General features: G+C 45.1%; 1 protein-coding gene across 1 annotated transcript; it reads right to left on the bottom strand.

Annotated features, from left to right (window-relative positions):
• Positions 1-34: 34 nt before the first annotated feature.
• Positions 35-12844, bottom strand: LOC311376117 (protein Aster-C-like; the record flags this gene model as incomplete). The annotated part of the gene is made up of 17 exons (XM_084491000.1): positions 35-482; positions 661-766; positions 923-1048; positions 1156-1222; positions 2309-2479; positions 2860-2963; positions 3156-3295; positions 3437-3555; positions 3826-3969; positions 4409-4553; positions 4896-5049; positions 5419-5537; positions 6968-7048; positions 9118-9213; positions 9695-9795; positions 10063-10186; positions 12761-12844. 17 exons carry the CDS (start codon positions 12842-12844, stop codon positions 414-416), a joined length of 1950 nt encoding a protein of 649 aa, XP_084347126.1. The 3' UTR covers positions 35-413.
• Positions 12845-13439: the final 595 nt, after the last annotated feature.

Genomic DNA, 13439 nt, shown 5'->3' with positions numbered 1-13439 from the left:
AAGACTGTTGCATTGTGGTGCATGGAGACTGGAACCATAGAGGAGGACCTCAGAGGAAGACCAGTCCTTCTGACTGGGCCCTCACCAGTACATTCAGTAAGAGACTGATGTGGATGCAAACCAGCCTTCTTCCTATCAGATCACAGTCTGCTACTGAAGTCTAAAACATCTCATGGCCGCAGCGGTCAACGACGCAGTCAGCGCCGGCAAGGAGTCAGAAGTAGCGACTCAAAGACGTGCATCATGAGCGAGCTCAGGGGGCACCCAGAGCCCCTGGCACTGGTATTCCGTGGCAACACATCGCTATGGGGGTCTCTGATGCCGTCCCATAACACCAGGATATGTTAGTCTAAGGGTGTCAATCTCCCCCACTCCAAGAGGCATTTTATTCACTGTCGGCAGGTGTTGGGAAATCATTGTGGTCCCGCTGTCCGATTCGCCATCGCAAAGTTGTGCTGCAGCATGACCAGGGAACCTCGAAGCTGTGTGTTTGGGGGGGGGGGACAGAAGGGACAGAAGTGACATGAGAGAACAACTAAACCACGACAGACACATTTGGTTTTTCCACAGACATGACGAGACTGATGAAAACCAAATTCTCCTAAATCCTCCCCACATGCAGTGGAGAGCCGTGAATCTGAATAATATCATGGTATGAACCTGCTCTAGGAGGTTGATGGAGTCCTGGAGAACCGCCTTCAGTAACAGGGACTCCTTGTTGGACCGGGGTCCTGGTCCTGGGCCTATAGGACCATAGTAGTCGCCCCTGCCCAGAGAACCCACATCAAACATCAGCTTCATCCAGACCATAACTGAATACCAATGCTTCATTTGAGGTACTAAAAGTAAAGAGGAAGGAGGTAAAACAAAAACAGGCTGAGAACGCAGTCATCTGCCACATGTGATCAGGGTCTGGACACACCTGGGCAGGTGGGCGGCTTGCTCCCGTATGCGGTGCTTGGTGCTCAGGTACATGCGCTGGGCCACGTCCTCCATGGCCCACAGCTTCACCAGCAGACCCAGGTTCAGCAGCGTCAGCACCAGCAGGCTGGTGGAGGAGGACACACACAACCACACACATGAGACAGAGACGGAGAGCATGTTAAGAGCACTGCATCCATGGAAACAGGGTTCAACTGAGAGAGTCTGACTTACATCACACTCATCCCTGCTACGATGGTGTGGATGTTCCAGCGGTACGGGGCCTTCAGGTCGATCGAGCCTGGAACCAAGCACACAACTGGGTTTCAATACACAATCACACCAAGAGTATAGTATTTAAGTGTTCATAGTATTCTTTCATATCATAAATAAGTATTGGCAAGGTTTTTTTAAGAAAGACAAAATTAAGACAATGTATGGAAGGGTCCAGTGAATAAGCCACAATACAAACACAAAAAGTGTTATATTTCCACCATATCCCCCGACCCTGCCTCAAAGAGAGAGGCCGTTACCACAGTACCTTTTGGAGTAAAGGTAACATAACGTCAGGCTACTCTCAAGCCCCAGAGGGCAAGGTGTGCCCATGCACTGTACATAGCACCAGAAACTGTATTCATCAGAAACATGTTTGTAACTAATTTCCACGACTGTATTTTCCATTTTCCAAGGTCAATCAGTCACTGAGAACCAGGTCACACAGCCTTGTGTTGAAAACATTGCCAGTGGACATCCAACCATGATGGTTAACACAAGGAAAAGGCTTGGGTTCATTTTAAATAATATTACCTTATTTCACAGTATTAAATGGTCAATTTAATTCACTTATGTCACTACAACGCATTTGCGTAACTAACTGGAAATAGTAAAAAAAAAGAAATAATGGAAAAATTAAATACATTGAGCAGCTACTTTGGCGTTCGCCACCTGCAAATAAAAGGCAATCGGAGTCGGAGTAGAAGAAAATATTTTTTTCCGAAAAGGCTTGAAACGAATGATAAGCACACGAAATGTGCGTTCATGTGCACCGCACACACACACTGGAGAACTGTGCAAAATCAGCTGATCGCAACGTTCCTTTTATGAGGTATTCAAACGCTCCATGGTCAAGCTGTTGCAGTTTGATTAAAAAAAAAGGTGGAGCAAAAAACACTGCTGTGCATAAGAAGTTGTGTATTGAAAAACTGGGTAAGTTTCATAATATCAGATGTTACGTGTGGGGCTATGTGTGGGGTGCGTATCAAACACCATCTCCTAGTACTCACCTGAATAACTCACTAAAAAAAGATATGTGCAACCCTGACTATAGAGCCGTTGAATCCCGTGTCCGAGCGTGGTGGTGACATGATGAACAGGAGGAAGGCCTTACCCATGGGCCCCTCGCGGTGTTGCTCCAAGTCGGCTCCGTACGGCCCGCTGGGCTTCAGGTGCTCCGGCCCGCTGCGGCTGAAAGTCCTCCTCCTCCTCCTCAGGTTACTCATCTTTCCAGCATCCCTGGCGCCCTGGTTCATCTCGGCCTCCTCCTCCAGCAGCTCAGATTCTGTACCATCCCAGAGAACTCATTGATTGAGTCCAGGAATGACAATCAGGACATGAAGATGATGTGTGGAGGTCCATTGTGTTGTGCAGCTATACTGTGTTTTACCTGTTGATCAACCACCCATTAAGGTCCCAATCCCTGGCCCCCTCTACATCTCCACTGAACCATGAACAATCAACATCTACAAAACAGCCCACAACCCTTCAAGCCGGGGAGTCTAGTGGCTTTGGTGTTTGAATCCCAGCTGAAAGGTACAGGGTTTGATCCCCAATGCCCCCTATCTACCGGTAGGCACCCTTGAGCAAGACGTCTAACATGATTCGCTGCAGAATGTCTAAAATAAAGGAGTAGACAGTAAGTGACCCAGACCCTCTCCTCACCCAGCTGCTTGAAGTAGTCCTCGATGCCGCTCCAGGAGTTCTTGTTGATGAAGGACTTGACCAGACCCCATGGCTGCTTCTTGTACTTCACGTCTGTCAGCACCCTGAACACAGAAGACCACCAGACGTTACTACCTCCCACTCACCGTCTGAAACCAACAGTGAAACAGACGGTAAGAATGTACAGGACCAGTGAAACAGATGGTAAGAGCTTACAGGACCAGTGAAACAGATGGCAAGAGCGTACAGGACCAGTGAAACAGACGGTAAGAGGTGGTGTGTTCAGCGTGTGATACCTGAGCCGACACTTGCGTCTGGAGCTGCGTGTGATGGCATAGCGGTTCTGGGTGTAGAAGTAGTCGTGGTAGGGGACGTCGTGTGTGAACACCTCCGCGTCCACCATGTAGTGGCCCTCCCGCGGCTCTTTGAACAGCGTCTGGGCAGGGACCGCAGGGTTACACACACACACACACACACACACACACACACACACACACACACACACACACACACACACACACACACACACACACACACACACACACACACACACACACACACACACACACACACACACCTGTTTCTCGGTGGCTCTGGAGAACTTCCCGATCAGCGGGTTGCTGATGGAGATGGTGTAGTTCATGGTCCTCTTCATGTTCCCAGAGTCCTCCCTCTGCCAGGGGTCCAAGCTGGCGTCTGTCATCACAACATAACAATCATGAACCTCTCCAAGCCCAAGGTTAGAATACACATGGCCATCTTCAGCAGTACAATGAGTTGCGTGCATTAGATTTACTTTGTCATTTAGCAAAGTAAATCATTACTTATTACGCTGTTGGCCTTAATCAACAGCGATGTACAGTGAAATCAGTGGTTATTACAGTGTTGCAGCTAGGAGGGATGGCTCCTCTCAGCCGACCTGACGGTCTCCTCTCAGCTGACCTGAGGGTCTCCTCTCACACTCACTGGTGATCTTCCTGATGGCCATGAAGCGCTGGATGAAGCTGGAGTCGGTGAAGAGCAGCTCAAACATCTTCTCGGCGCTAATGTGAAACACCTTGTTGAGGTAGACCCTGCCTTGCTCCTGGGCTGGGTACTCCTGCTCCTCCGCTGGGGGGGACAGAGTGAACAGCTGTGGCTGATGGCTGCCCAGACGTGGTTCATGGTTCCACGGTAGAGGAAGTGTCCACAGGGTGTATACGGGCTAGTTATTATTATGTCTACTAAGGTATGTGATAAGAGAACATTGTGTCGCAGAGCGATAAACACGTTGGGTGTAAAGGGCTCGTCGTTGCACTTTTTTACCATTGTTCTCAATGTTTTGAAAGGTGCCCGTCATTCTGAGCTTATCCTAGCAGACATCTACACTCTGCCACAGACACAGCGGCACCAACATCCTCATCTTTAGGCTGCCTCCCCCAGCCAGCAAGGCAGTGAGTAAATACTGAATCAATACTATTGATTTGGTCCCGATCGGTGTGCATCTCTCAATTATGGAGATTATCTCATATAAATACACACTAAAGTCACAGTACATCAACCTTCTCACCTTCATCTACGCTTTCAGAAGCACTCTGCTCGGAGGCCCCGCCCATGTTAGCGTTGAGGTCAAGGGTCAGTGTGGACCTCTTAGAGACCTGCTCCGGTAAGGGGGCGGGGCCACGCTGTTGGGTCACGGCACTGTGGGAATCATCCTAAAAACACACACACACACACACACACACACACACACACACACACACACACACACACACACACACACACACACACACACACACACACACACACACACACACACACACACACACACACACACAGTTTTGGAATGGGGGATTGACACCTCTTTGTAAACCCATTAACTATGTTCTGGTATTAAGGTTGAGCAGATGATTCTGTCCTACATGGGCACGGCCTGTAAACCCTAGACTAGCCTCTCGGGCGGTTTTAATAGTCGGTGTTAACAGGACTTCCACAGGCCTGAACCAGAGAGGAAACCTGGTCTTGATCATGTCGATCACCACAGACAGGTTTCGTACCGTGTTGCCTGGGTTAGTGGGGGGCGTGGCTAGGAGCGCCGGTGGCTCCTCTCCCTGGGGGGTGGACGTCGCTAGGGGCCCCTGATCCATGCGGACAGAGGGGATGCGCTCCAGATGTTCTATAGACTCCTCCACACTGGGCTTCATGGTCAGGCTGTGGGCACACACACACACACACACACACACACACACACACACACACACACACACACACACACACACACACACACACACACACACACACACACACACACACACACACACAGTAATTTACATGAATCGGGCTTCTGAACTAATCATAAATCCAAAATACACGTATATACAGTCAAATAATGTAAATGTATACATATATATATATATATATATATATATATATATATATATATATATATATATATATATATATATTAGATGGAAAGAAAAAAAACATCATATTTATTGATTGCTTCCCATATTGTAACATATGTACTGATTTTAGGTAGGCCCTGTTTGTGACTGCACAAGGAGTGACGCGTGTATTTACCTGTTGGGTAAATTGGAATCTGCTGCAAAGGGTGCATTCTCCATGTCTTCATAACTCATGCCCAGGTCGTTCCCATAGTGCTGCTTTACCATCTGCCACAGCTCCGCGCACGTAAGATGCTGAAATAAAAAATCTATTTCGTTCACCAAAAACGAAACACGAAGCCAATAGTGCAGATGAATCCCGGCTGCACAACGGCCTTTATAACTGACAGAGAGATCTTATCGGGGTGGAAGTCGCCTAGCTGCCGCATCGCAGACTACATGCGAGACTCGTTTCTCTGTTGACTAGTGAAGTTTTCGAACTGTAAACACACCTCACGACCTTTCTACCTCCGTCACACCCTATGTAACAACTTTATAACGCACACATTAGCTAGGACAATGTTCTCCATATGGAACGGCATCTCTGGCTTTTTGTGCACAAGTTAAAGTTAAATATGCATTTGATTCGCCAACCTGATACCGGTTATATCTTAACAATGCCAACCATTCAAACTCACGTCTCGGTCAGGCTTGGTGGGTGTTGTGGACTGTTAACCTGTCGCTCCAGGAAGTCCTCCAGCGCACCGTTCAATACGCAGCCCTTACGCACCGCCCATTCAGAGCCACACAAGTGGATCAACCCTCGTTTAGGCGTCCGATACGCAACACAAGGCCTACGCAGTGCGCATTAATCCTCACTAACATTTGCTTAATCATTTGGTTTAAAACAATCATAAGCGGCAGCCCCCAGTGAGTCAGAGCTGACTCTTTGGTGGCAGGTAGGTCCTCCTCTATGTAAATCACCGCCCCGCCCAGTGAGGTCAACGCTCTCCTGAGCGTGTATTTATAACCTGTTTGTGCGATAGAACCCCAGAGATGAGACGCCCTGAGGGCTTCTAGACGAACACTATGCTGCAGCCAGCGATGTTTTCAAAGGCTTCACAGTCTAAACGGGACGTATTAAAGGCAAACATCGGCATATTTAGAAATCGTCATAGAAACAAATAAACAGTATTACAGAGTATTACAGAGTATTTTTTCGCACTGTTTATTTTACGAAGACCTTGGGGAGCTTGTAATCTTGTTCGCTACATTTAATTGTGTGTCCTTACCAAGTCCGCGCAAAGCAATGCGATAAACACTCGGTTTACACTGGGGCAATAGGCTTATAATGTGTACTCTGGACCGATTAGATAAAAGGGGACAGAGTCACAGCCCTGGTGGCTTTCTGACTCTCTGACCTCAGGGACACATGTTTGTACATTTCAATATTCTACTATTTTATCTGGATCTGTTTAAGTACATGGTACTTTAAGCAGATCATAAGTGATGATATGTCACACTTGGTGTGAAGTAGACCTAGGGCCTTGATCTGTCATTCATATACACAAGTTAAATACAGCATGTAAACACCCTGACTCAGAACAAACAAACACCCTGCTATATGCTGGAGTGTGTCAGACAGACAGACAGACAGACAGACAGACAGACAGACAGACAGACAGACAGACAGACAACAGACAGATAACAGAGAGAGACAGACAGACAGACAGAGGGTCCCTTACCTGCTTGAGCAGTGTGTTCTGCCACATGCGGAAGATGCTCTGAAAGCTTTTCTCTCTGGCGGAGAAGGAGGTGAAGATGAGCTGTGGGGTCAGAGGTCATCACACTTTATTTATAGGTTCACTGTTTCTCTGATCAGCGAGGGATGGACTAGGGATGCACTGTCCATAGTTCTGTTGTTAATCACATGCTGGTCTCCAGCCCATGAAGGAACGCATGTGCCGGCTGTGAATATATTATATTCAATAACATAAAATAGATTAGATTGTTATAGACTTCATTTGATATATTTACATTACAGATACACAACACTATATTAAGATGATTAGATTTAGATAATAGCTACAATATAGTTTGATGAAATTATTTTTACATTAAATAGTATTATAGTTAGATAAGTGTTTGATTATATTATTATATACAAATTAATTTGATTATAGTTAGATGATAGTTATAATAATGATAATAATGATAATGATGATTATCATTTGATTAGCGTTTGATTATAGTTAAGTGACCCAGTGAGGGTTAGATGATAGTTGATAGTTAAATTAAGTTAAAGATCCCATGGCATGCTACTTTATGAATGCTTATATATAGGTGTTAGTGGGCCCCTAATACAGTATTTGAAGACGTTCAAGAAATTCAGCCTTGGTGCAGAATTACAGCCACTACGAGCCAGTCCCACAATGAGCTGTTTTTAGAGGCGGGTCAAGGTGGAGGGTGGGGCTGTGGCCCTGAGCAGCTTGCGGCCACGGTACCATGCGCTAGTGTTTACAGTGGAACACTGAACACTCCGGGTGCTCCGGCGGGAGTCCTGTAGCTCTATATCTAAATAATACAATACCTTTCAGCAATATTATGTAGACTCCATAAGGCACATGTATATGGTATACTATGTATATCATTTGGTTATTTCACACTATGCACTTGCTATTTATGTGGATATCATCATATGATGGAGGAAATTAGCCTATATATATCCTATGTGACTTCTGTGGATATCATCATATGATGGAGGAAACTAGCACCTATTCGAAAGTTATGCATATATTTTATGTATACTCTATGCGACTTCTGTGCATATCATCATATGATCATAGCATTTATTTGATACTTCTATGTCTGAATGACATTTATTATATGTACACAATGGGTATGTACACAATGGACATGAGATTCCCGGGTATGTGTGTGTGTGTGTGTGTGTGTGTGTGTGTGTGTGTGTGTGTGTGTGTGTGTGTTTTTATTTATTTTATTATTATTATTATTTTTCTTCTTCTTCATTTTATTTTAATTGTTCAATACGTTGATCTTATCATGTTAAGGGTTAAATGGTGGGGACAGATGGGGTGGGCTGGAGGGAATGAGGGATGGGATGGGAGGGGAGGGGGAGCAGGCTTCAGGGCAAGCAATATTTCACTGTGCCCCTGTTATACTTATGGATTCAAGGCTGCTCAAATCAATTTGCTTTTCATTTGTTTATTTTGGGCTACAAAAATGCTTCCCCTGCAATGTGTAAACATTGATTGAAAAGATAAATAAAAAAATTTATCATAAAAAACAACAACAATACCTTTCTCCTCCATGTCGGGGTTCAATCTGGACTTCAGGGAGTCAAAGCCAAAGTTCCTTTCCCCCAATTCCTTCTCAACCATGGCTGAGATAACCCCCACGAGTCTCGTAGTGGAAGTACCAGAGACGTCAGAGAGAACCCGACGCAGTCTAGTCTTTTCACCAAATGGGAGCTTTACGCAAGCTTGCGTTATTGTGTTGCGTGTTATGTGCCATAATACCAACAGCAGAACAATTATCCAAATAACAAAGAAGTATACAACACTTGCATTACAGTGTGTGTATTTACACACACATGTGGCGCTCGGTCGTAGCTCATTGTCTCATTGGCGGGCAAAATTCTCTGGGCGGGCAAAGCAGAGAAAGGGGAGGTTAACCTGGCCCCTTATGACGACATATGGGGCCAAATTCCAAATCGGCCCATCCCCTAGTAATCGGCCCCTAACCCTAGTGCTTGTTTTACACCTAATGCAATTTCTAGCCACTGGGGGACCATAGGCAGGCTAGTTTTACTCATATTATTGTTATAAAACCTCATAAAGTGACATTTTCATGCCATGGGACCTTTAAGGCTCACCTTGTCGGCTGCGGTGCAGACCTGGATGGCGTTGGGGATGAAGCGAGCTGTGTTCACTCTGGTCATGGATTTGAAGTCTTTAAGCAGCAACATAATCTACACCCACATGAGGCCAAAGGGTCAAAGGTCAGACATCAGGGGGATGGATACATATGTATTTACTATTCAAGCCCCAGGTAAGGTTCAGCCCTTCAGGGGTAACCTGCTTGTGTAGAGACCCAGTAAGGGCCTGTTTTGGAGGGTGTGGTGGATGATTGTCAGTATTTAGTATAGTTAGTCATGTGTCAGGTCAAACATGTGGTCTCTCATGCATACCCAAAGTGTAGAAGAACAAAACAAGGTCCGGGTGTCTTCATCCACCCGGACCTCACTGCTCAAGGAAAGGCACCATTAGGCCTTCCCACATTATTAACAGTACAATTAGCCCATGCTGGTGAAGCCTGGACCCATGGGACAGTGATAACCAGTGTGGAGATGGAGACATAAAGAAGAAATAAAGACAGAGAGAGGGAGTGAGAGAGAGAGAGAGAGAGAGACAGAGAGAGAGAAGACTGGAACCTCCCTCTTCTAGTCTCACCTTTGTTCCCCTGAACACGTTGCTATGGAAACAGAGGCGGTGCTCCGTGAGATAGAGGCGGCCCATGAGCAGGATGTCCCACTGCAGGGCACAGGTGTAGTCTGGGGATAGAGGGGTGGGAGGGTGAAGGGGTGAGAGAGTGAAGGGGTGAGAGGTTGAAGGGGTGAGAGGGCAATCGACAGGTGAGCTCTAAAAGGTTGTCTGGATGTTTTTTTTTTGCTTAGTAACAATTGCCATTGGAGCTGTGTGTGTGTGTGTGTGTGTGTGTGTGTGTATGTACCCGATATACTACTACTACTCCGCCATTATCACCATGGCAACCATTGCAACACCCTGAGCTCCCAGCAGGAAGGGAGTGTGTTCCTCACCCACGATGAGTCTCTCTGTCTCGGCAGGCTCCTTGAACAGCCTCCTGAACTCCTCACTCCTCTGCTTGTAGGTGGGGGGGGGGGCCTGGGGGGCCGCCAGGCACTGGCCCTGGTAATCAGAGTCCTGCACAACGGGGAGGACAGTACACACGGCACAGGAAGTTATTGATACCATCATGGGACTAAAGAATTCTGCGCCGGGGCATGATGGAATTAAGGTATTAAGAGCTCTTTGATTAAAGAAACTGCTGATTATTTAGTTCAGCCCATAACCCATATTCTCACTCTTTCACTATTCCCCATGATTTAAAAATCGCCAAAGTCGTTCCCATCTTTAAGACAGGTGTGGCGGACGACTTTGGAAATTATCGACCTACATCCATCCTGCCTTGCATTTCTAAGTTATTAGAGAAATTAGTTTACACAAGACTATCCAAGCACTTAAATGAGAACAACATTCTATATGAGCACCAGTATGGATTTCGTAAGAAACACTCGACAGAACATGCGTTACTCCAGCTTACAAATATTATCTCATCTGCCATGGATAATAGGAAGTTTGCCATCGGGATCTTCCTGGACTTAAGCAAAGCATTTGACACTGTCAATCACAGTGTTTTGATTGACAAATTAAATAGATATGGGATTAAGGATATTGCCCTGAGCTGGTTCTCAAATTACTTAAAAAACAGAGAACAATATGTATCAGTTAATGGTTACAATTCTACCAAGTCCAGAATTATTCATGGGGTGCCACAGGGATCTATTCTGGGCCTGTTATTATTTCTGATCTATATAAATGACCTAGCCATGTCTTGTGAACAGCTTCTTCCTGTATTATTTGCTGATGACACTAATCTTATAGCAACTCATAATGACTTTAAGTATCTGATTGACAGTGTAAATGACAAATTATCTGTTATTTCTAAATGGTTTCAACTTAATAAGTTAACGTTAAATGTGAAGAAATGTAACTTTGTGAACTTTTGCAGGACAAATAAGTCATACCCCAAAGAGTTAGCTAAAATATTCATCAGTGGAGCAGAAATCATGCAAGTAAAAGCAACAAAATTCTTGGGAGTACTAGTAGATGAAAGACTTAAATGGACAAACCATATAGACCTTGTCTGCAAAAGGTCCACAAAGATGATGGGTATATTAAGAAAAGTCTGTCCTCTAATTCATCCCTCTGCTCATTTAACTCTTTACTACAGCTTTTTGTTTCCATATTTAAACTACTGTAACATGGTCTGGGCAGCTTCATATCCAAACCATCTCAAGAAATTATGTCTTATTCAAAAAAGGTTCCTAAGATTAATTTCACATTCAAACAGATATGCTCCGTCAGCACCACTTTTTTTTATTAATTTCTCTATTCTACCTATTCACAAACTGAATACTTACCTGATTTGTTTGTTCATTCACAAGTTCATTTATAGTACCCAAGATCTTCCGGCCTCCCTTCAATCTTTCTTTACCCGGTCATTAGACATACATTCTCATCGCACTAGACACAGCCACAATAATAATTTATTTGTAACCCTTCACTCGCTCATCTCATCACCAATTTAATATGCCATACAGAGGCCCCATACTATGGAATGGATTACCTCCCCCATTAAGAGCCATAGCTTCCCACTCTGTCTTTAAAAAACAGCTTAAAAACATCTTCTCCTCTCATGAATCATCTAGTTACTTCCTGCCTGCTTCAATTCTTCTCATCAGTAGCCTATTCTATCTAACATTTCTACTGTATCTTTCAAATCCATAGATCTACCACATCTTCTTCCATCCATTTTGGATGACTTTTGTATGTTGTCTCCTGATTTTTCTTTTTCCTTATTGACATTGATTATTTTTGTACCTTATCTCCTCTTTTGGTTTATTTGTCAGCCTTAAACGATTAAGTGTGATTATTGAAAGGGGTGGAGCTCTGTACAAGCCCATTGGGCTTCGTTCCCTCCTTGCACCATTTAATGTTAATGTGTGCTAAATAAATAAACTAAACTAAACTTCATATGATATGATACAGTACACACGGTATGATACAGTACATACGATATGATACAGTACATACTGTATGATACCGTATTTAAGGTATCATACAGTACATACACTATGATACAGTAGATAGTTTGATACAGTAGATACGGTATGATACAGTACACACAGTATGCCACCAGGCAGCAGTAGCTCAGGAGGTAGAACGGGTCGGCTAGTTACCGCAAGGTTGCTAGTCCCCGGCTCCTCCGAGTGTTGAGGTGTCCCTGGGCACCTAACCTAAGCTGGCTGTTGCCTTACGGTATGATAGAGCATGGTTGACTCCGCCGTCGATGAGTGAATGTGTGCATGAATGGGTGAATGTCTGGCAATATCGTAAAGAACTTATAACGCTATATATAAATGCAGTCCATTTACCATGATATAGTACATACAGTATGTTAAAGTAGATACGGTATGATACAGTAGATACGGTATGTTACAGTGTCACTCTGTCTGGGTGTGTTTGTGTCACACAGTAAGGGGTGGACCACATTAAGCGATGCATTCCCTTGGCTGTGATGAAACTATTGCAGAAATGTGGGCTCACAAAGGCTGTCAACAACCAGGGTGCCTGATAGCGAGCCTCGATGATAATCTATGTATCTTGATTTAGGTCGAAGGGATCCGAGTTTGGTTTCAGTGAGTGTTAATGTACCTCTTCCTCCGAACTCGACCTGACATCCCCGAAGGAGGTCGTCTCCTCCGTGACGTCACTGGATATGCCCGAGGACGGTTCCATCTCGACCTAAACCTGTTGGCCACTTCGGAGGAAACCACGACTAGTCACGCTTTCATTAAAAGGGGTTCAAATATGACCACCAACTACCGGGCATTATTAAGGGATACAAAAAAGTTGTGCGTTCACTCATCTGCATGGCGAACCCTTATTCACAAAGGAAACCCCGGAACTCTCACTACATTAAAGTTATGACCATGATGAGGTCTGGTGGCTTCACTCCCTCCTCTAATGGGAACCTTTCAACCATGGTGCTCAGTAAAGACAAACAGGGACAGGCTACTGTGTCGGCACAGACATATTCAGCTTCCCCAACACCCCGATGATAACAGCAGGCCTGCCCTCACCTTACGGACGGTGTCCTGTCCGCACTGTCATCCCTCCTCGGTCCTACCTTACATCTCCAGTTTACACACCCATGTGTTTCTGTACGTCACCCCGTGTTTGCTTACCTGGATGTGACGAGACAACCCGACGTGTGTCCTCCTATAGTTATACAGCTAGGACAAAAGTATCCGGTTCAGTCAAACCTTTTGGACGTTAAAGGCTCATTCCTTTAATGTGCAATGTTTAGAGCTGCGTTCACATGACGACACTT

Source organism: Micromesistius poutassou, assembly GCF_964030765.1.
Source record: "Micromesistius poutassou genome assembly, contig: SCAFFOLD_2386, whole genome shotgun sequence".
Taxonomy (NCBI): Eukaryota; Metazoa; Chordata; class Actinopteri; order Gadiformes; family Gadidae; genus Micromesistius; species Micromesistius poutassou.
This window is presented reverse-complemented; position numbering and strand designations above follow the sequence as displayed.